The sequence below is a fragment of the Sinohyriopsis cumingii genome, chromosome 12 (genome assembly GCF_028554795.1).
Source record: "Sinohyriopsis cumingii isolate HCF-2022 chromosome 12, ASM2855479v2, whole genome shotgun sequence".
Taxonomy (NCBI): Eukaryota; Metazoa; Mollusca; class Bivalvia; order Unionida; family Unionidae; genus Sinohyriopsis; species Sinohyriopsis cumingii.
The window spans coordinates 121025123-121050482 of NC_142972.1; the positions used below are offsets into that span (position 1 = coordinate 121025123).

At 40.0% G+C, this 25360-nt stretch overlaps 1 protein-coding gene across 4 annotated transcripts in view; it reads right to left on the reverse strand.

Moving 5' to 3' along the window:
* The window catches only part of LOC149787353 (carbonic anhydrase 2-like), a 143563-nt gene that overhangs the window by 31367 nt on the left and 86836 nt on the right, over positions 1–25360 (reverse strand). For 2 of the 4 annotated variants that reach the window (XM_089977929.1, XM_089977932.1), the window contains exon 2: positions 931–1049. In XM_089977929.1, the coding sequence (XP_089834055.1) occupies positions 931–964 (34 nt within the window). In that variant the 5' untranslated portion in view covers positions 965–1049. Of the gene's footprint in view, positions 1–930; positions 1050–2505; positions 2645–25360 lie in introns of those variants that run through there. The other 2 variants (XM_089977931.1, XM_089977930.1) reach the window with 2 other exon arrangements.

Below are 25360 nucleotides of genomic sequence, written 5' to 3' on the forward strand. Positions count from 1 at the left end.
AGAGTTTGCTTTGTTGGTACTATACACGGATAAAGACGGCAATCATCCTTAAGAGCTTAGACGCTGCTCTATGGGTTCTAAAATCACTCTTTGCGCTCTCAAAGCAAATAAATTATACTGATTCAAAGTCTGCGTGTCTTTCCGGTCGATATTCAAACTTTTGATTATCCAGGAAATAGTGTTTTTTTTTTTCTAACTAATCGAATACCATTATTTTTCTAAATTTTAAATGTCAGTTCTGACAATTTGCATGTATCGGGCTCTTTTCGATGACAGTAACGAGAAGGTACCAGAAAAAGAGTGTTTTCCTAGCAATGATAAAGGGATGCAACCGGTTTGTAATATACTTTCGTAGCAATGATAATGGGATGGAAACGGTTTGTAATGTAACTGAATAATGGGCGCTTCGTCAGAAAGATCCCTTGGTAATATTATTTTATGTTAAAATAGTATAATTGATGCTCTGAGGATGGAAACGTGAACTTTCAGAGTAGGTAAAATGTTCTTGTTATCCCCGGAAAAACCTAAACATTTAAAGAATATATTAGCGTGAAATCTTTTCAAGGGAATATGTTACACGTGCATGTATTGCATTGTTTCAAACTGTGATTAGTTTTGTTTTTATTAATCCGGTTTTGTACATGCGAGAAAATATCGTTTTGAAATAGTTCTTAACATGCATACAGTGCATTTTCCTTACAACGTGAAACTGTGTTATAAAATCCTGTTGATTATCTGAGATGAGCTGTCACGATCTGTCTCATACAGCAGATTGTAGACCGACAAGTTGTTTGCCATAGAGGCCATGTGACTTTTCTGTATATCTGCAGTCTCAATTGTAGGCCATGCAACGTTGGTCTAATAATTTAAAGAAGAAGTAAAAAAGAAATTGGGAGAAAAGAAATAAGAAAAGGATGAACTCTACGTTACCGTTACGATTCTCATATCCCCACTGTACAGACATGGCCGTTACTGGTATGAGTACAACACGTTCTTACGTTGGATTTAAGAATGGCTTGACGTGGATCCCGACGTACTCGTGTCTAGGCCTGGAAGAAACAAAGAGGCGTATTAGTATTCAGTCTATTCTACCATGGTATTTCTACATCGATTTTACATAAAATATATCGGAACTGTCAGGATTAGGCTGTGTTTCTATACAATACAGAGTATTACAATACATACATTTTTATTTTGATAATGTGCGTCTTGTGACTACGCTAAGCCAAAAGATACGATTAGTCGGTATTGTGTCTGTACATCAAACTGAAGGTTAGTAAGGTAGCTTGATGCATAAAAAGAGGAAAGAACTTTTTGTACCTCGTACGTAAGGTTGGTGTCTTTTCAGAACGATCGTGTCCATCTTCAACAAAGTATTCCTGAACATGGTTAATGTAAGGCAGGAATAAAAATGTTCAGAACGACTGTGTCTAACTTCAGAGAAGTGTTCTCGAACATACTTAGCTAATTTAAAGTAGGACTCAAAATGTTCAGAACCATCGTTCCATTCTTCATAGAAGTGTTCCTGAGCATAGTTAATGGAAGACAGGACATAAACTGCTCTAGATTTTGTTTTTCCTCGGATGTATGCAACACCAAAATAGCTTTATGAATTTTAAAACTTGTCACTCTTCAATTGATGTTCTATACAAAATGATAAGAAATGTTGATTTTTGACGACTGACTGAATAAGAGACACTCAACCGATTAAAAACCGAATCGAACGATGCACATGTATCCGATACAATCAATCAAAACAATTGTTTCCGGTGAATCAGCTTCGTTGGGTTACAATATTTAGCATAGCTCGCGTAGAGCCAACTTCTACTAGAGTTGAGGCGATCTAGAAAAATATTCCTCAATCTCCTACGGTATTTTTGTTCTGTATTGATTTTATTGCTTTTATGTATCTTTATTTGTATTTGGAGAGGGCAATAGCTATGCTAAATGTTCATTTATATAATATCTCTGACAGACATTCATTGGACTAGTATATACAGGTGCTTATTTTTGTGGAGTCTATGAGGAAAATTTGAATTTATTGTGTTCATCGTCATGACCTTTGTTTCATTAACTACTAGTTAACATTATTTGTAAGAACAAAAATCAAAATAAAAGGCATGATTTCCACAACCGTATAGTATAAAGTCCATATTTTATTCATTTATGTCCCAGGAAACATAACAACGATTCATTACAACGATTCATTACAACTATTCTTTACAACGATTCATTACAACGATTCATTACAACGATTCATTTGGATCTCATACAGTAATTTTTGTCTTACATTCTGTCAGAGTTGCAATAATTTGTGTTTGGTTAAGAATGACATGTTACAAAAACAAAAGCAGACTCTAAGCTATTCAAGTGAGGTGAAATTCATGACTCTGTTGTCATAGAAAGATGATCAAAGAAGGTGCAATATTGAATTCATTACAGAGAGAGAGAGAGAGAGAGAGAGAGAGAGAGAGAGAGAGAGAGAGAATATTACAAAGAACTGACATTTGACACATAAATGCTCACAGATACTCCCAGATCCTCTTACGACAGCATATACTTTCTTTAAATACCTCTTAGATCAGTTTGGCATTAACTTGATCGACTGTTGATATCATTCCCGTCCCGGTGTACACTGTGTTTGTTGGTAGTTACCTATATCAACGCTTAAAGAAACCAACATACAATTGCACTAAGTGTAACCAACCTATTATTGTCCACCCAACAGAGTAAGACTAATTACTATACTACGACAATAGAGAAATGTGATTATTCTGTTCTCGAATTCATTTGCTCTTTACGCTTGTCTTCATGTACTGTAACTTGAGTGACATGGGTGTATTGAAAAGAAAATGACAGGAAAACGGTGTGCATGTTCAATATTGAAAATGACAAGAAAATGGTGTGCATGTTCAATATTGAAAATGACAGGAAAATGGTGTGCGTGTTCAATATTGAAAATGACAGGAAAATGGTGTGCGTGTTCGATATTGAAAATGACAGGAAAATGGTGTGCGTGTTCGATATTGAAAATGACAGGAAAATTGTGTGCGTGTTCAATATTGAAAATGACAGGAAAATGGTGTGCGTGTTCGATATTGAATATGACAGGAAAATGAGTGTTCAGTATTGAAAATGACAGGAAAATTGTGTGCGTGTTCAATATTGAAAATGACAGGAAAATGGTGAGCATGTTCGATATTGAAAATAAGAGTTATTAATAATAAGTATAATAAAAAAAACAGAACAACTAAAGCAAATAATATCACAAATCGGTGTGGGAAACACAGTATTAAACAAGTTAGTAAATACTCAAAGTTCCCATTAACAAATATTTTATTACAATTCCAACAACCAATAGATACTCTGAAAGGAATTTCCTGGCCAAACGAACTCGAGAAGAAGAACATTGAATTTACAAGATTTTTCGTGTTTAAATAAAATACGATGTCGAGAGTACGTGGTCAGGATGTTTATACAAATCGCGTAATAAACAAAAAAAATCTATGGCACAGAAACTGTCGGATTTGTTTGAGAAACTATAGCACATTACTAAGAATGTTAATTATTTTATATATCGAACAATTAGCAGAAAATAATTTAAAAAATAAAATGGATGCAATCTGGTTTTTTCTATGTGCATAACTGATTCTCCTATTATTATTAAAGTAGTTCGAGACATTTCGAAAATTAAAAAGATTAAGAAAATTACTCTAGTATCAAACAATGAAATATTATACAATGAACATCTCCAAGCATTCTTTAGGTTTACTGAATCCATTTATTTTATATATGAGGTAAAATATGGAAAATATGCGTAAGTCTCCTGTAGCGTCTAAACTTTACTGATGTTTCTCACTAAAAAAATATGACAAAGTCCGACCGATAATGATAGTTTTTCTCTTTGCTTGCTCAGCACAGTCGATTCAGATACGGTAAAGATACAGACTGGAGAAAGACTGCATATGACATATCAGATGAGCTCAACCCATCATAATGATACAAGCCATCATAATGATACAGCCCATCATGATGATACAATGTGCAGTGCTCTGAAGGGTTGTTTTCGTACCATTTTATATATTACTTGCTGTAAAAAAATATTCCAGAATTATCGAATGCACACACACACACAAACACACCCAAACATTTATATCCAAGAATTATCCCTAATGAAGAAACACATACCACACCTGTCGAATAACTCTGCTATGTCCCCATATGTGACCGCCTTTACATAAGAAGGACATTACGTTCTATACAAGGGTGGATAAAGAAGACAGGATATCATCTATGGATTTCAAATGTCATTTATCTTGGGGGCCCCGAGTGGCTTAGTGGTCTAAGCTCTCTCGGTTACAGATCACTGCCATCTCGCCTCTGTCTGCGTGGGTTCGAGTCTCGGATTCGGCCAATGTGGGTTTGTGGGAAAGCTTGCCTGCAGCTTTCTCGTGGGTCGGTGGTTCTTTCCACGGTTTCCGGGTACTTCCTCCACCGTTAATACTGGCTGCCATGTATAGCCTATCGTGTGCTGAAAAATGGCGTGGAAGATACTACCTATACAAAGGTTATATTGATATCCGTGGAAGATACTACCGTTACAAAGGTTTTATTGATATCCGTGGAAGATACTACCTATACAAAGGTTATATTGATATCCGTGGAAGATACCACCGTTAAAATAGTTATATTGATATCCGTGGAAGATACTACCATTACAAAGGTTATATTGATATCAGTGGAAGATACTACCTATACAAAGGTTATATTGATATCCGTGGAAGATACTACCGTCACAAAGGTTATATTGATATCTGTGGAAGATACTACCTATACAAAGGTTATATTGATATCCGTGGAAGATACTACCTATACAAAGGTTATATTGATATCCGTGGAAGATACTACCATTACAAAGGTTATATTGATATCAGTGGAAGATACTACCTATACAAAGGTTATATTGATATATGTGGAAGATACTACCTATACAAAGGTTATATTGATATCCGTGGAAGATACTACCGTTACAAAGGTTATATTGATATCCGTGGAAGATACTACCTATACAAAGGTTATATTGATATCCGTGGAAAATACTACCTATACAAAGGTTATATTGATATCCGTGGAAGATACTACCTATACAAAGACTTTATTGATATCCGTGGAAGATACTACCTATACAAAGGTTATATTGATATCCGTGGAAGATACTACCTATACAAAGACTTTATTGATATCCGTGGAAGATACTACCTATACAAAGGTTATATTGATATCCGTGGAAGATACTACCGTTACAAAGGTTATATTGATATCCGTGGAAGATACTACCATTACAAAGGTTATATTGATATCAGTCGAAGATACTACCTATACAAAGGATAAATTGTTATCTGTGGAAGATGCTACCGTCACAAAGGTTATATTGATATCCGTGGAAGATACTACCGTTACAAAGGTTATATTGATATCCGTGGAAGATACTACCGTTACAAAGGTTATATTGATATCCGTGGAAGATACTACCTATACAAAGACTTTATTGATATCCGTGGAAGATACTACCGTTACAAACATTATATTGATATCCGTGGAAGATACTACCTATACAAAGGTTATATTGATATCCGTGGAAGATACTACCGTTACAAAGGTTAGATTGATATCCGTGGAAGATACTACCGTCACAAAGGTTATATTGATATCCGTGGAAGACACTACCGTCACAAAGGTTATATTGATATCCGTGGAAGATACTACCGTTACAAAGGTTATATTGATATCCGTGGAAGATACTACCGTCACAAAGGTTATATTGATATCCGTGGAAAATACTACCTATACAAAGGTTATATTTATATCCGTGGAAGATACTACCTATACAAAGGTTATATTGATATCCGTGGAAGATACTACCGTCACAAAGGTTATATTGATATCCGTGGAAGATACTACCGTTACAAAGGTTATATTGATATCCGTGGAAGATACTACCGTCACAAAGGTTATATTGATATCCGTGGAAAATACTACCTATACAAAGGTTATGTTGATATCCGTGGAAGATACTACCTATACAAAGGTTATATTGATATCCATGGAAGATACTACCGTTACAAAGGTTATATTGATATCCGTGGAAGATACTACCTATACAAAGGTTATATTGATATCCGTGGAAAATACTACATATACAAAGGTTATATTGATATCCGTGGAAGATACTACCTATACAAAGACTTTATTGATATCCGTGGAAGATACTACCTATACAAAGGTTATATTGATATCCGTGGAAGATACTACCTGTACAAAGACTTTATTGATATCCGTGGAAGATACTACCTATACAAAGGTTATATTGATATCCGTGGAAGATACTACCTATACAAAGGTTTTATTGATATCCGTGGAAAATACTACCTATACAAAGGTTATATTGATATCCGTGGAAGATACTACCGTTACAAAGGTTATATTGATATCCGTGGAAGATGCTACCATTACAAAGGTTATATTGATATCCGTGGAAGATACTACCGTCACAAAGGTTATATTGATATCCGTGGAAGATACTACCTATACAAAGGTTTTATTGATATCCGTGGAAGATACTGCCCATACAAAGGTTATATTGATATCCGTGGAAGATACTACCGTTACAAAGGTTATATTGATATCCGTGGAAGATACTACCATTACAAAGGTTATATTGATATCAGTGGAAGATACTACCTATACAAAGGTTATATTGTTATCTGTGGAAGATACTACCTATACAAAGGTTATATTGATATCCGTGGAAGATACTACCTATACAAAGGTTTTATTGATATCCGTGGAAGATACTACCTATACAAAGGTTATATTGATATCCGTGGAAGATACTACCGTTACAAAGGTTATATTGATATCCGTGGAAGATGCTACCATTACAAAGGTTATATTGATATCCGTGGAAGATACTACCGTCACAAAGGTTATATTGATATCCGTGGAAGATACTACCTATACAAAGGTTTTATTGATATCCGTGGAAGATACTGCCCATACAAAGGTTATATTGATATCCGTAGAAGATACTACCGTTACAAAGGTTATATTGATATCCGTGGAAGATACTACCATTACAAAGGTTATATTGATATCAGTGGAAGATACTACCTATACAAAGGTTATATTGTTATCTGTGGAAGATACTACCTATACAAAGGTTATATTGATATCCGTGGAAGATACTACCGTTACAAAGGTTATATTGATATCCGTGGAAGATACTACCTATACAAAGGTTATATTGATATCCGTGGAAGATACTACCGTTACAAAGACTTTATTGATATCCGTGGAAGATACTACCGTTACAAACATTATATTGATATCCGTGGAAGATACTACCTATACAAAGGTTATATTGATATCCGTGGAAGATACTACCGTTACAAAGGTTAGATTGATATCCGTGGAAGATACTACCGTCACAACGGTTATATTGATATCCGTGGAAGATACTACCGTCACAAAGGTTATAATGATATCCGTGGAAGATACTACCGTCACAAAGGTTATATTGATATCCGTGGAAAATACTACCTATACAAAGGTTATATTTATATCCGTGGAAGATACTACCTATACAAAGGTTATATTGATATCCGTGGAAGATACTACCGTTACAAAGGTTATATTGATATCCGTGGAAGATACTACCGTCACAAAGGTTATATTGATATCCGTGGAAAATACTACCTATACAAAGGTTATATTGATATCCGTGGAAGATACTACCGTCACAAAGGTTATATTGATATCCGTGGAAGATACTACCGTCACAAAGGTTATATTGATATCCGTGGAAAATACTACCTATACAAAGGTTATATTGATATCCGTGGAAGATACTACCTATACAAAGGTTATATTGATATCCGTGGAAGATACTACCGTCACAAAGGTTATATTGATATCCGTGGAAAATACCACCTATGCAAAGGTTATATTGATATCCGTGGAAGATACTACCTATACAAAGGTTATATTGATATCCGTGGAAGATACTACCGTCACAAAGGTTATATTGATGTCCGTGGAAGATACTACCGTCACAAAGGTTATATTGATATCCGTGGAAAATACTACCTATACAAAGGTTATATTGATATCCGTGGAAGATACTACCTATACAAAGGTTATATTGATATCCGTGGAAGATACTACCGTCACAAAGGTTTTATTGATATCCGTGGAAGATATTACCGTTAAAATAGTTATATTGATATCCGTGGAAGATACTACCGTCACAAAGGTTATATTGATAACCGTGGAAGATACTACCGTCACAAAGGTTTTATTGATATCCGTGGAAGATACTACCGTTAAAATAGTTATATTAATATCCGTGGAAGATACTACCGTCACAAAGGTTTTATTGATATCCGTGGACATTAGTACCGACACTAATGTTATACTGATATTTGTGAAAGATACTAACGAAATTAAGGCTATATTGATATCTGAGGAAGATACTACCAACACTAGGGTTATATGATATACCTGAAGAAGATACTACCGACATTAAGGTTATATTGATATCTGAGAAAGATATTACAGACACTAAGGTTATATTGATACCTGAGGAAGATACAACCGACACTAAGTTCATATTGGATATCTAAGCGAGACACTAGGGTTATATGCTATACCAGAAGAAGATACTACCGACACTAATGTTATTTTGATATTCGAGAAATATACTAACGACACTATGACTATATTTAATATCTGAGGAAGATACATGTGACTAAGGTTAAATTGATATCTGGGAAAGATACTACCGACACTAATGTTATTTTGATATTCGAGAAATATACTAACGACACTATGACTATATTTAATATCTGAGGAAGATACATGTGACTAAGGTTAAATTGATATCTGGGAAAGATACTACCGACACTAATGTTATTTTGATATTCGAAAAATATACTAACGACACTATGACTATATTTAATATCAGAGGAAGATACATGTGACTAAGGTTAAATTGATATCTGGGAAAGATACTACCGACACTAATGTTATTTTGATATTCGAGAAATATACTAACGACACTATGACTATATTTAATATCTAAGGAAGATACATGTGACTAAGGTTAAATTGATATCTGGGAAAGATACTACCGACACCAATGTTATTTTGATATTCGAAAAATATACTAACGACACTGACTATATTTAATATCTGAGGAAGATACATGTGACTAAGGTTAAATTGATATCTGGGAAAGATACTACCGACACTAAGGTTATTTTGATATCTGAGGAAGATACAACTAACATTAAGTTCATATTGGATATCCGAGGAATATGCTACCTGATACTACCGCACTACACTAAGGTTATTTTGATATATGAGACAGATACAACCGACACTAAGTTTATATTGATATCTAATAAAGATACTACCGACACTAAGGTTATATTGATATCTGTAAAGATACTGCAGACACTAAGGTTATATTGGATATCTGAGGAAGATAATACCGGATACTACCGAGCTACGGTTAATTTGATATCTGAGGAAGATACTACAGACACAAAGGTTATATTGATATCTGAGAAAGCTACTACTGACACTAAGGTTATATTGGTATCTGAGGACGATACTAAAGACACTAAGATTATATTGGAAATCTGAGGAAGACACTGCAGACACTAACGTTATATTGATATCTGAGAAAGATACTATCGCCACTAAGGTTATTTTGATATCTGAGGAAGATACAACCGACACTAAGGTTATATTGATATCTGAGAAAGATGCTACAGACGCTAAGGTTTTATTAATATCTGAGAAAGACAAAACCGACGCTAAGTTTATATTGATATCTGATAAAGATACTACGGACACTAAGGTTATATTGATATCTGAGAAAGATACGACAGACACAAAGGTTATATTGGATATCTGAGGAAAATACAACCGGATACTACTGAACTAAAGTATTTTTGGTATCTGAGGAGGATGCTACAGACACGAAGGTTATATCGATATCAGAGAAAGTTACTACTGACACTAAGGTTATTTTGATATTTGAGAAAGCTACTACCGACACTAAGGCTATATTGATATCTGAGGACGATACTACAGACACTAAGATTATATTGGAAATCTGAGGAAGACACTACAGACACTAAGGTTATGTTGATATCTGAGAAAGGTGCTACAGACACTAAGATTATGTTGGAAACCTGAGGAAGATACCACCGACACTAAGGTTATATTGGACATCTGAGGAAGATACTACCGACACTAAAGTTATATTGAAAATCTGAGGAAGACACTACAGACACTAAGGTTATATTGTATATCTGGCGAAGACACCACCGACACTATAGTTATATTGGATATATTAATAAGACACCACCGACACTAAGGCTATCTTGGATATCTGGTGAAGACACCACAGACAATAAGGTTTTATTAATATCTGAGAAAGATACTACCGAAACTAAGGTTATATTGATATCTGAGAAAGATGCTACCGACACTAAGGTTATAACTTGAGAAATTACTCCTACTACAAAGTTATATCTCTTTTATCGTGCTTGCTACTATCTCAAATTCTACCAGTAGAATACAAATAATACTTGAATCGCCTTTTTCAGAACCGCTCCGGTGGCCTATTGGTTCGAGCGTCCGCCTCAGATGCGGGAGGTTGTGGGTTCGATCCCCGGCCGAGTGATAACAAAGACTTACAAGAATGGTACTAACAGCTACCTCGCTAGTCGCTCAGCATTAAGAAGTTAGTGTTCGGAAGTAGTGAATGGGGTCACTTTAGCGACAATGGGAATTATCATTACAGACCCCCCCCCCCCCCCCCGGTCACTTTAGCGACAAGGGAAATTTAACATGGAGAAAAATCGTGGGTCACTTTAGCGACAAGGAGAATTGAACATGGGAATAAATCGTGGGTCACTCTAGCGACAAAGGGAATTTAACATGGAACTATAGTGTGGGTCTGTCTAGCGACAAGGGAAATTAACATGAGGAATAGAGTTTGGGCTTGTCTAGGGACAAGGGGAATTGAACATGGGATTTTTTTTTAAATTTAAAAAAAGGGGTAGGCAATTGAAAAGTCATTCTCTTTTCGAGAAATATGGGTGGCCCTGAAAAGGGCCTTTGGTTTTTCTTCTTCTTCTGCTTCTAATTTCTTCTTTTTCTCAACCAACTTCTTATTTTCTCTCATACACTCTTTCTCTTCTTTTCTTTCTTTTTTTTCTCCTCCTCTTCTTTCTTCTTCTCTTCCTCCTCTTCTTTCTTCCTCTTCTCATTTTCTTCTTCTTTTTCAATTTTTTCATTCCATTTTCGTATTCTTATCCTTTCTTCTTCATCCTCCTTCTCCTCCTTGATCTCTTTCATGACACCACTTATTATGTCCTTTACTTTTCTTAAGTTATTAATTTCCATCTTTAGTCGATGGGGACTATAGGAATAGTGGTCTTCATTGAGTCTCACTAACATCTGCTCCATCATTCCTAAATTGTCTAAAACGTCTTGTAATTTTTGCATTTTGTCAAGTTGGTTCGAAGCCATCTTCTTTGTAGAATGGTTTGAACGACGAATACTGTGCGTTCTTATACGAAAAGCGCGGACGTGAAGGAAAACATCCCCCTAAAAACATAAAATTGATCTTACCTAGATCATGACCAAACAACGGGCGGACGTGAAGGAAAACATCCCCCACTTTTCTGATTTCATATAATAAAACCCAAACTATACTCTCCACATACGCTAAGAAACAATAAAGAAACCCATAATCTACTATTCACACAAACTTACTTGAGCAGTTACAAACACAAACACAAACACACAAACACATACCCTCGTACTATGAATAAAGAGTTAGTGTTTATATTCACACTACTCTACCTACACACATTGGCAAATTGATGGTTATTTCTTTTTTTGAGTATTGGGTAGCCCTGAAAAGGGCTGGGTTTTTTTTGAACTTCATGGACACCTGGTTAATGGTGGCACCTTCCAGGCCTGGCGCCACATACACATCTTGTTCCCTAGTTAGTTTTTACTTTTTTTGGGGAGAGAGCAGAGGCAGGATATGTGGCTTCAGAATCCCAATTTTCGGTTTCTGGGATTCTGAAATTTCTTCTTCTCTCCTTTTCCTCCTCCTCTTCTTTGTTTCTTCTCTCCTCCTCCTCTTCTTTGTATCTTCTCTCCGCCTCTTCTTTGTATCTTCTCTCCCCCTCTTCTTTGTTTCTTCTTTCCTCCTCCTCTCTCATCCTTCCCTCTTCCACAATGGCTTCCGCGGCCAGTTCATTTAGTATGCGCCTGGCATATTCCAGATGCACATAAGTTCCAACAGTTTCGCCAGTCTCGTGTTCATTTTTGGTGTTGATCAATCAACAAGGGTAGCTGGACTGCAGAACGAGTTTCAATTTATACTGAAAGCGCGGACGTGATGGAAAACATCCCCCTAAAAAACATAAAATTGATCTTAACTAGATCATGACCAAACAACGCGCGGACCTAAAAGAAACACTCACTCACTTTTTTATACTTCCCATTCCTATTGTAAAAAAAGTTTTTCATGAATCACTTCAATCGACTATTCACATACGCAAAGCAATACAATCAAACCCCCAAATCTACTCTCCCCACACCTCAAACACCAAAAAAAAAACATTATTTTAATCTACTATTCACACCAACGTACGTGAGCACTTACAAACACACAATCTTATACACAAACACATACCCTCACACATTTAAAAAAAAAGAGTTAGTGTTTATATTCACACTACTCTACCTACACACATTGGCAAATTGATCGTTATTTCTTTTCTAGAGTATTGGGGTAGCCCTGAAAAGGGCTGCTTTTTGTTTTTTTGTTTGCTATGGCAATCTTTTTTTTTAGTTTCTAAGAATGCGATGTCCTCTGCGGATAGACTTTCTGGCGATAGGTCTGCTTCTTCGGAAAGAGAAGAAGAACTCTTTGGTGTCGATACGACAATCGACAAAGCCTCTGTCAGGTTCAGGTTGCTGCTGCTGTTGTTGTTGTTGTTGTTGTTGTTGCTGCTGCTGTTGCTGCTGTCTCTGAAGTCTGTACTTCTCTGTCCATTCTTCTTTTTCCCTGTTCACTTCTTCTCTGAAGAGCTCTTCTATCAGGTCTTCAGTGACTTTTAGCATTCTCACATTCTCTATCTCTTCTGGCTTCGGTATCAGACTGTGTCTGACCCTATGCAAATTCACGTAGGCTTCGTTTAGCTTAGCTAGTTTGGAGCACATCTTCGTAGGAGGATGAGTCGACAATGGATGTTTAGACTGGAAACAACCCGGTTCTTAAAGTCAAAGCGCGGACGTGAAGGAAAACATCCCCTCCACGGTTTTCGAGTCGCAACGTTCAGTGAGTGTCATGAGAGGGATAGTAAGAAATTAAAGAGCATCAATCAAACATTCTTATAGCTAAACAAACCACAAAGGCATTTTTTTTTCAAAACACAACATTTTTTATTCAAAAAATCACTTAACACTAACCAACAACAACTCTAACCTTTTTTAACAATAATCCAACCCTATAACATCAAACATTTTTTCTTCAAATGACAAACATTTTTTCTCAATTTACAATCTACTTTAAACAGGGCTGACAACGTTGTGAATGAAATTGTGATTTCCACTGTTGGAAGTCATTAGGCCATTGATGGACATTACGTTTCCTAGCTTGAGACAAAAGATAAGCATAATGGTCACAAAACCATCGATCTACTTTCACATCGTTTCTAGAAGAAGAACGAGGATCAAAATGAGTCACTAAATGTTCTAAGGAATAGCCCAGGCTGCGATGATGCAGAAAATACACACAATATTGTCCACACACCAAGGAATCTGTGCCTTGTAATTTCACATTATTGAATATGGTGGTCTGAGCATTTCTTCTCATAAAGTCGATGATATCGTCTTCCAAAGGGGGCAATCCGTACGAATCGAAATATTCCACACATCCTTCTTGAGGAAAGTAAACGGCTACCCAGTGGGTTCCTGGGAGATGACTGTCGTCCGTGTTGATGACATAAGCTTGATGGTCTTGAGGTTTGCAATGAGGGAGTTCATCTTTAGCACAGACGACAGGATTCCAAGAAGCCGTGTACGAACTGTGGTTCAAAAGGTAATAACGTTCCCAGGTATCCATTGTTTTGTGTGTTTTCTTCTTCTTCACAGGTAATAATAAGTCATCAATTCGATCCTGACTTTTTGCTTGAAAATGTACGGACAAATAACCGTTTCTTCGTTTCGTCTCCTCACTCTGATTCAGGAGAGCTTCGATACGATGGATCTCTTGAGTGGTTAATGGTGGAGAAGAATGTTCACGCAAGTCTTTATACCACTGGTGTAACACGTCTTCGTCCGAGATGAGACTCCAAGCTTCGTCCAGATACTCGTCCAATTTTTCTTCTTGACTCAACATCAGGCATTTATCGTGTTGAATTTGACTGGGATGATCGTTTTGACATCCATAGCAATTTTTCTTGATCAATTCCGTTATTTTTTCGGCCAAGTGTTTGGCAAAACAGGAGACTAAATGGGCTTCTTGTTCTGGCCATCTTGACTTCATCATGATCACTTCTTCTTTTTCCACGGTCTCCTCACATTCCATGTCCAAAGTTTCTCCACTAGGTACAGAGGGATAACAGTCTTCCATGGCTTCTAGTAATCTAGAATGACTTCTCTCAAACTGTTGATTTCTATGGTATTATCGAATTCTGCATACAGGATGACGTTCAACGTAGGATTGGCAGGGTCTCGGATTGCAAACTGAATTTCCACACGAATCTGGCCATATTTTATAGGGTAGAAATGTCCCTCGTTGCTGCCTTGGTCTGGAGTGAAATCAAAAGCCCACAAAGCATAGCCTCTTGCATAATCGTCGTACGTAATACCGTGACTGGTGTTGGTCCCTAACTGTCCCGTGGCTTCGTACAGGGACAAGTACGATCTCAAGTAATTGTTCTGGGCAAAGTTAGGTTCGAAAGGTCGGGTACACAAGGTCTTGCCATCGCGACTGATCTTGGACACGCCAAAGTGTTGAAACTCAAAAGGATTTTCGTTGTGGACTCCATTGAAGGCTGAATTCCTGACGATACCAACGATCAAACGTTTGGGTAACTGACCTTGGAACAGATGATCTTCGATCATGGATCGCTGTCCAGTGGGAATGGTGAACGTTTTCACTTCCACACGTCGTATGGGATTCTTGGTGGTCGTTCTGCTCAACGTCTGACTGACGTCGTTTCCCACTTTAGGTAACACTTCCACACGTCGCACGTAAAGTCGGGCTTCTTGAATGATAGTTTTGTATTCATTGGCATGGGCCATCAAATGGAAAGAGGCACTGCTACGATTCAGTCTCAGGCGGACATCCACGCCGTTCAGCAAATACTTTTCTTGTAACCACATGTCCAAATGCAAACGATCCACCAGTTCTAAACTTCGCCCTTGCAGAACTTTCTTACGACGGTCGTTAAACCCCACATTGTGAGCTTCGTCCTCTGTTGCGAGGGCTGTGTCGTTAAACGTGGCTACACCTGCCGTGTCAGGTTTAAATACCACGCAAGCATCCAGATCAGTATTCTTGGCTTCTTTTCCGTACGTCAAGAGATTTTCCAGGTAGGCACGATAAGGGTAAGTATCCATGCTGCTGCTGATCAGTTTGTTATTCAAGTACAAGTCCACTTCGCTGAACAAGGAATGCATGAAATTGTTGACGGGAGCTACTCTAGCATCGGCTCCAGGATTGGTGTTGTCCGTTTTGATCACTTTGACTTTCAAATCCAGGTAACTGCTATTCAGATCGATGTAATCTTCGGGCTGTCCTTTGATTTCAAACTCGTTGGGAGCGGAATCTGTAAAAGAGGAGACTGGATGAAATTCCACCCACTGGGATTCTTGCATGGTCATCATCGTGGGGGGCATGGCAAACAGATCCAGTTAGGACTTGGAACAAGCGCAAGACTCTCGGTGCATCATTTTTTTGTCTCTTTCTCAATAATCGAAAACGTCTAAGTCTCGAACGGTTCTTCTTTTCTTGGCCTTTCTAGCTTGAAGTCTGGTGAAAGGGTGTTTTCTTCGTCGTCTCTTTCTGCCTTGTCCTTGCTGAATGCCTGATTCGGTAGCGTGCAGGACATTTATAGGTGTGTCTCGGCGACCAAAAATGTCTTTGCCCGTTTGCAGCAAGACATTTTTGCCTGCCCTCATGAAAGCTTCTTTAGGGTTTTGTTTGTCAATGATGACATTTTGGAGAAATTCGTTGTCTTGCGTCAGTGCCGCATCTTTCAAGGCGTGCAATCCGCGTGTCACCATCGGTTTCAACACCGGGGCCACCGAACGAAAGGCCGATTTTAACATGTCTCCTAAGCCGTGTCCTCGCTGTCGAGCAACCCCTCGGTACACTGGATACATGACTTACTTACGAGTCGTGAGAGAACCGTTTTCGAAAATGGAGTTTCACCGTGACTTTTCCTTTGGTGAATGGAATATTTTGTCCCAGATCTCCTTTTATAGCAATGTTGACCGTGTCCAAATACGACTCACTGACAGGCAAATAGTGAGGATGGACAAATTCGCGGTGGACGTGGTAAGTGTTTCCACCTTCCTCGTCAGTGTTCGTGGCAGAATCCACTTTGAAAGGAATGACACGCAGTAACGGTACGGAGGTGTGTCCCACCACGTTGTACTCCACCACATCGGAATACACGAACATCAAATTCAGTCCTTGGTTCAGTTCTACCGGGGCACGAAATAACTTGCTAAAAGACTCGTTGTCGTAAACGATGGGTAATTCGTTTTTCTTGAGCATGGCCTTTCTCATGTCCATGTCTCCGCCCAATATGTCAAAAAATTCAGGACAAAATAAAATGGACACGATTTTACTGTCAGAAAATTTCATCAAGAAGCGACGAGCTGCTTTGTGGTATTCCAGGGTGACACTTTTTCTGGCATTCTCCAAAGCTTTCAGGAACACGGCATTAAACCTGGAGCTTATGGTGCTCACCAAATGTTGACCACTACAATAATAGCCTGGGGGAAGAAGCAAGTTGTAGGTGGACGTTTGAGTCTTTTCATTATAGGTTTTATTTTCATATTTGACATTGGGGGAATTCAAGTACCTTTGCACTTGCTCGTCATGAACTTCCCCCATAAAAAAATTTTGATCGGGAAGGACATTGTGGACTTGGGTTGGGTAAATGATTTCCACTAAAGCCACTTCCCAATGGGCTTCGTGATCTAAGGGGATGTCCTGAGGTAATTTGGCCGTGTAACAGCACAACGTGTTCTTGGGAACTGTCACTGGGTAAGGTTAAGTAAAATTGGTTTCGTGACTCATAATTCCAGAGTTCTGTGGCTGTCCGAGGGGTTACTGGACGTCAGAGGCGTGTCTCCGCCGAAAATGGGATTCTGGTTGTGGTTGTTGTTGTTGTTATTGTTGGAGTGGTGACTGGCACTGGTACTAGACACAAAGTTCCCGTGGTTCCCGTTCGAGGAGAATTTCAGGGAGGGATTGGGAAGCAGGTAACCGATGCAACTGCTCAATAAAATGGTCCACAATTGTTTGTCTCCTTGTTGCAAACTCAAATTGGCAATGGCTGCCCCGATGACACAATATACCACGAAGATTTGGCAGAAAAAGACGATTTGCGTTTTAGGCACACGTTCTCCACACCACACCTACAAGGGTTGTTTTTGTAAATCTTGCACAGAAGAACTAGGTGAAGGAGGAGTGGTCGACGTAGTAGCTGCGTCTGTGTGAAAGGGCATGATGGTCACTTCTTTTTATAGTCGATGACTTGCGAAGCGTCGATCCAAGAATCAAAACTGGGTGGATATCCTTTCCAACGTACTTTGACTTCTTTGACACGTCGTTTGCCCACTTTACGGGTTCTGCGTTCGAGAATGCTTTCGATGTCGTACACGTCGTCTTCTTTTTTGGTCACACGTTGTAACTCGGGCAAATAAAACGTTCCTTTGAGCACTTCTCCGTTCATGTCTTCCAATTTATAGACTGCAGGATGACGGCTATGCACTCGTCCAGTGACACGAAACAATTCGGTCGTCTAGTTGGGTAAGTAACCTTTGTCGAAAGTGCGTTTGGTTTTACCAATGCGCACCCAATCTCCTACGGCCAAGTCTCCACTTTTCTTGGGGACAGCCCTCGTCGGGGACGTACCAAACAGGCGCTCAAACACCAACACTTCGTTCTCGGGAGTTACGTCTTGCGGGGCACGTCCGATGCTTCGATGGTAAGATTGGTTGTACGCTTGCACCAGGTGCGGTAAGATGTCGATGTACTTCAGAGTGTGGTGATGCGTAAAATATTTCCACATGCGTTCTTTCAAAGTGCGTTGAAAACGTTCCACGATGCTGGCTTTGGTTTCTGGATTCTCGGTGGTAAAAAAATGAATGTCACGTTTCTTTAATTCTTTTTGGAAAGCTTGGTTCAGAAATTCGGTGCCTTTGTCCGTTTGCCATCGAAGAGGGTGACGACCGCTTTGTTTCAGCACCCGTTGCAGGGCTCACACTAACTCGCTGATGAATTTGGAAGTCAAGGGCACGACCCAGGCAAATTTGGAAAAGACCTCGATGACACAAAACAAATATTTGTAGCCACGATTGTAGCTGGCCAAATGAGAGACATCGGCTAAATCGGCTTGCCATTGATGATCGATGCCTTCCACTCGGGTGCGACTTCTGGCAAACTTGCGTCGAATGGGTTTGTGTAAAGTGTAGGTAGCTTGTTCTTGTAACCATCGTTGCAACTGAGGTAAACGGAGACTTTTCAGTCGAGTTTTGGCAGCACGATACAATTTTTGAACTCCTGCGTAACCTGCAGGATGCGAGGGATCGTAGTAAATGCTGGCTAAGACTTTTTCCATTTTTTGTGTTTGTGTGTTAATAAGACACCCACTCTTGGAGGATGCTACTCTTTTTCTCTTGGGGTATTTTCTTGGATTGCAATGCTTTGCGTGTGCGACCGGCAATAGGTGTTGAAGAGGAGGATGTCTGAGCGGGGGATATCGGTTCTTGTTTCACTTCTGTCTTCACTTCTGTCTTCACTTTCTTTTTCTCTTGTGATGAAGAAGGGGTGGCCATCATCTTTTTAATCCATCCAATTCTGGAGGTAGGTGGTGTTGTTAACTTGCGTACTTTTTCTGGTGGAGTTTGAAACCCTTCTTCTTCTTCTTTTCCTTTTTCTGTCTTGGTCACTGGTACTGGTGATGGTGCTGGACTTTTCATCAAGGTCTTAAAATCTTTCAGAGTGGGTAGAGCTGTTTCGTCTAAAGCTTTCTGGTGAAAGAGTTGCAGTCGTTGCAAAAGTTGACCGTACTTTTGCGATTTTTCTGTTTCGGACAAATCTTGGCGATCCATCAAGATCTGCAATTCGTGTTGTAACTGGGACATCTCGCTCAAATTGGGATTGGGAGGTAAATGCGGGGTGCGCTGTTCTTGCCACCGATGGTATTCCATCCATTGTTTGTAAGGCACTAAAGCTAGTTTTCGTCCTTCCATGGGGTTGTCAGGGGTCGATTCTGAGATCTTGGGACTTCCGAAGGCCTTTTATCTTGCTCCCACCAGTCCTCCCAACATGGTTCCCAAGACTCCTTTCAGTATGGGGCCTAACAAGAGAGGTAAAATGCCTCCACGTTGGACCAACATCTTCTTCTTTTGACGAATGGGAATTTTCTTTTGAACCATTTGGCGAAAAATGTGACGATGTTTGCTTAAGCATTGTTTCTGGTGTTTGGACAAAGGGATCGTGCCTTTCAAAACGTTCAAACAACATTCGCACACGGTATCGATGACCTCTTTGGAGGCCGATTGAATGAGTTTTTTTCGTAGAGGTGGAGAAGCTTTGGACAGGACAGATAACATGTCCCCATGTTTGACTAAACGTGGTGGTAGTCCTTTTCTTTTCTTTCCTTGGGGTTTTCTGGAGGGTGACATCTTTGAGTCTTCAAGACCACCAAAAAAGCACTGATACCCCCGACTTGGTCACAGGTCTTTTTTATACTGGAACGCGTCGCCACTGATTGTCTTTACGTCGTATCAGTTTGAGGACAGGCATGACACGTCGTGCAGGGGTACGCAACGGACTAAATCGAGCCAGTTCTTGCTTGGACAAATCCAGTAAACTTTGTAACATGCCCGATCTTTTATGGACTTCCTGATTTTGGGAGAAGGTACTTTGTGAGCAGCAGCCACTGCCACTAAATTGGAGGGTCCTGCCACTGGGAAAGTTCTTTTTGGGGTCATTAACGGAGACGTTCTTGGTGTGATCAACGTCTCCAAGTACTCTTCAGTTCTTGGTGTCATTAATGGAGAAGTGGATGAACGTGAGGTTGCCGGTGACCGTGTCACTGCCGTGGCAGGTCGTGGTTTGCGTCCTGGACGAAGAACAAGTACCTCTCTTGCGACTAGTTTTCTTCTGTGGGCTTTTCTTTTTCTGGGGGCTTTTTCTCTGTTTCTTTTTCTGGGGGCTTCTTTTCTTTTTCCGGGGTGGTGTCTGGTCAGAGGAGGGTCCCGCCACTGGAGAAGTTTTTCTTCTCCTTGGGGACCTGGTCTTTTTCTTTTTCTAATTGGGGCTTCGTTGGACTTTTTTCTTGGGGATAACTTTGGGGGCATTAGGATCCCATCTTAAGAGTGAGCGAATGATGACCCCTCCTAGAGTACCGCTTCCTCCAGGTTTCAAAATGATTTGTTTTTTGGTTTGAGTGTCGATGCGGGGATCGGCCAGTTGGACCAAAGCGACTTTGTTTCGATCGAAAAAGCGTTTGGCTTGATGAGGAATCTGAATGATTCCTTGGAGTATTTGACGTGCCGTCACCGTGAACCATCGTAAGACTTCTTTGAGACTAGCTTCTTAGACACGAGCTCGTATTTGTGGATTTTTTTCTCGACTGATGCCATACAAGGCACGAATCAATTTCACGGGAAGATGCGACTGAAGGGACGTCATGTTCACACTGTGTGTGAGACAGAGGAAAAGGGTCTGAGGTTTTTATAGATTTTTTTATGGGGAGTGAAATTAAGTCGAGGACGGAGACGTGTACAGGACAGGCCCTCCGTCTTGGCACCAGTGGTGAAACAAGTGGGTACGAAATCGCAAATCCTCGGGGGTCGTAGGTTTCAAATGGACGAGTAAATAGGCGTGTGGCGTTTGAGTGGCATCGTCGTACGCCTGAGTCAGCCAAGGCGTTCCTAACTGTTTGGCTAAGACTTGCACTTGCGATTTATCTCGAGGGCTTTTAAACAAGACCACGTAATGCGCATTGAGACTGATGGTGCGATGGGCTTTACTTTGTTGAAACAAATTTTGGGTGACGTAAACGACACTGGCATTACGGTGATGCCCTTTGCGCGTGAACCACAGTTTAATTTCTTCTTCGTCTTCTACTAACATGTCGTCAAAAATGACCAAATGGGTTTGATGGGAGTCAGAGACGATGCCGTCGTCTTCTTTAGGAATGCCTTCCACAAACACGATGGAATCGCCTTGACTTTCTCGCAAGAGGTTGTACGCCGATTGCCACTCTTCGTAACACCACACGATGCGTTGAGGTGGCCGATCGATCAAATGATGTTTATGTTCGATCAAACGTTTGACGAATTCGGTTTTGCCTGAACCGCTAGGTCCAGCAATGAGCATGTTAAAGGGATGGCGAAGATATAAAGCCTCCCAACTGGCACGATCTAAATGTTCGTCGATGACTTTGACAGTAGAGGAAGAGGGAGCAGAGACAGCAGAGGTAGCCAGAGTGTGAGAAATGTCACTTGTGACACGAAAACAAACAAGACAAGAGTTTATATACTTTTTTCAGAACACGTTTATTGAATGTTTTTTCAAACATGAATACGAAAGACAAAAATACATAAAAGCCAAAGGCTTAAGTACAAGGATAAAAGGCACATGATAACCATTAACGTGGAATAAAAACAAGTGTCTGTACAACAACATGTTTTGGGTAATGTTCTAACCAGTTCTATAGTAGGGGGTAAGGTCACACAAGTGTCCTCCCGAAAGGGTCTTTCAGGCCTGTCCACGACAGTCCCGTCCTTGGTGACGGATTCTTCTGGCACCGTCACTAACACGGGTTGAAAAGTAACCTTTTTCCTTGAACAACTCTCGTGCATACTGGGCCACTTCTTGGGTCCAAGCCTCAAAATCCCATTCTTTCCAGGCACGGACATCTGTCCAATGGGGATGTAAGTCACAAGCTACACACACATCGTCATACACGTCTTGGGTAGCTAAAAGTTGACGAATCTTTTTTTCCTGTTGAGGTCGAGAAGTATCCAGATGAAAACGCAAGGCTTTGAGCAAAAGGAGTTTTTCGTGACCATTTAAGGCCATTGAGGTGGTAAGTACTGATCGTAAAGAGTCCACAAAGAATCGGCTGGTAAACGAAATCCCAGAAAACAAGTCACTAAGACACACACCACTTGTCGTCCCAAATTGAATGGATACAGTTCTTGTAATAATCGATGGTAATGATCCACGGTTTGAATATGGTCATTGAGTTCCTTCCACGGAACCTGTTGGATTACATGCGATAAAAGTTGTGGCATGGCAGCCTGTTTTTATAGTCTCTTTGTTTCGGAAACAATACACGTACTTTCTAGCCAGACATCTTCGTTCTCCAGTAGGGAATTTAAATGTTGCATACTGTAACCGAAACGTCAGACTTCGTTTAGAAGTTTCCTCTTCCGCTAAGCAGATTCCACGTAAAATATGTCTGTAATCCTTTACCTTGTCTTCCTCAGTGTGTTGTACTAGGTGAATCTCAAAGTAACCAAAATGATCAACACGTGGATCATCGGGGGCCTGGAAGTATTGAACAAGGTCTGACCACTGAAACAATTTCTGACGAATCAGTTCTCTTATACCATTCAGGTACCAGTGGTTAAAAATCTGGTGACGTAACGGATGCAATTGTTCTTTACGTTTCACTTGTATTTTCACCAGCTCTCGGTAAATCCTTTCTCTCAACTCTACAGGCAAGGCACGAATGTTCTCTAGGAAAGTATCCATGAATAGGTCATACTAAATCCTCTTTGGTCTGACACAAGACATGTACTGTTTGCACAGACATGGTTTCAATTCATTGTCGAATCTAAATCGTTTAGTCACTAATTTACACGTTACAATTCGTTCAGAAGTTTCCTCTTTCACCAAGTTGACATTGTGTTCAAGATGTTGGTAATTCGTTAACTCTTCCTCTGGAATTCGATGCAGTACGTTTACAATGTAGTAGATAGAATCGTCAATACCAAACCATTCCTTTTTAAAACCAGGGGGTCGTTGATCAATGTCTGTCCAATGGAACACTTTCAACTCAATCAGTCCTTGTATAGCATTCAGGTACCAGTGGTTCAAACACCGGTGACGTAACGGATGCAATTGTTCTTTACGTTTCACTTGTATTTTGAACAGCTCTCGGTAAATGCGTTCTCTCAACTCCACAGGCAAAGCACGAATGTTCTCTTGTAAAGTATCCATGAACAGATTATGGTAAGTTACTTCAATGTCTCGGTCCCACTAAGGGTAAGTAATGACAATTCGGTGACCATCGAGCATGTTCTACGTAGGCCGAATCTTGCGGTTCCCAGTAATGAAGTGACACACCGCAACTGAAGCACTTGACTTTATCTCCTTCGCCCAAGTAGAAAAATCCGGCTCTGGCTAATTTTTCGGGGGTCGGTCCTCCCAGATACTTAGGCCATTTTCCTTTGAACGATTGAAGACGATTTTCTAAGTCGCAGTATTCCGACAAACGCACAGGAAACGAATATTCGTCTTTCACAGGTTCGTTTCGATGAGGGTTGGGTGACATGGACAGGAGTTTGGTCAGGGCTGGATGACATCCGTAGGGGGGTAGACGTGAAGGTGAACATTCCCCTTTAAAACGAAACCCAGTAAAATGTCCAAGAGGACGAGCGGCATCACTTTCGCATCCCTCAGGTTTGACACGCACAGCATCCCTTTCCATGATAGGGGTAGTGACACTAAAGTTCCCATGATGCTTTACGGAATCGCTAAGGTCACAACGTACAGCATCGTACCCATCGCAAGGCTCACAATCGCATTCCACTTCCGAAGCCTCACACTTGAATTGTGGCTTTCTAAACAACTTGTTTTGTGTTTCTCTGAAAGTATTCATCTTGTTCGCTCGGTCTTGGTAGTCCCAATGAACTATCGATCTTGACCATAGCCCCCTTTTTATACTAGTCGCAATGCAGTCTCCAGCTTGTACATCTTTCCTTTTTTACGTTTTTTATGTCTTGTTTTGGAAGGTACCGTCTCTAAGGTACCGTCATAATTGTACCGTAGTGTGATGGGTGGAAAGGCCATAGAAAGGTAAGGGCAGTGCGGAGACCATCGAGTATGTTCCAGAATAGCTGAATCTTTATAGATACATAGATCCATTCGTAACTTTAGTCCGCAAGCAAAACACTGTACCTCGTATCCCAATCCTGACTCAGGTCCCAAGTAGACAAATTCTGTTCTAGCTAAAACATGCGAAGAAGGTAATCCTTCCCTATCCGTAGGCCATTTCTGAAATGTGTCCAATCGACGGGCACAATCACAATAGTCAGGTAAGAAGACTGGAAAATGGTAGGGTTTGAACTTGGAGTTCTCATCGGGTTTCTCACTCGATTCTTGCTGTGGCGAAGTCATCTTTCTGGTGGGTGACTATCCTCTTACAACCAATGTTTTATACCAACGTGTCCATACGGCAAAGTAAAGTGGTTGGGTAGTCGCACTCGCTTCTGGTACACGATTTGATAGACTTTTTCCAAGGGTCGACTGACGATGTGATGAGTGGGTAAACGTACAATCTTGTTCGGTTGATAGGTGGTCACTTTAAAGTTTGCATCCTCTCCCGATTGGAAGGCTTCTTTCAATACCCCAAAATTGACCACACGACTGGTACGATAATTCAGAGTCAGTCCTTTCACTTTGCACGTCGTGTGCACTTCTCCTTGTTTGTCCCGGTATTCGTAGCCGTAATTTTTGGGACCGCCACTGACGAAACTTAGAATCTTGTCGTCGGGATGCTCGTCTGTCCAGGCTCCTAAACGATCTCCATCGATGTCAGGGTGCTGTTGACTCGGGTGATGGATGTAAATGCAACTGTCCGTGTCAAAGTACAGGACGCGTTCTCCTAACAGTTCTAAAGCTTCGTACAATTTTGAGCGAGCATGGGCTGTCACGTAAGCCGCAATGATGACATTTCCAAAAGGGTCATTTTGTACAAAGTCCAGATCTTCTTCGTAATTG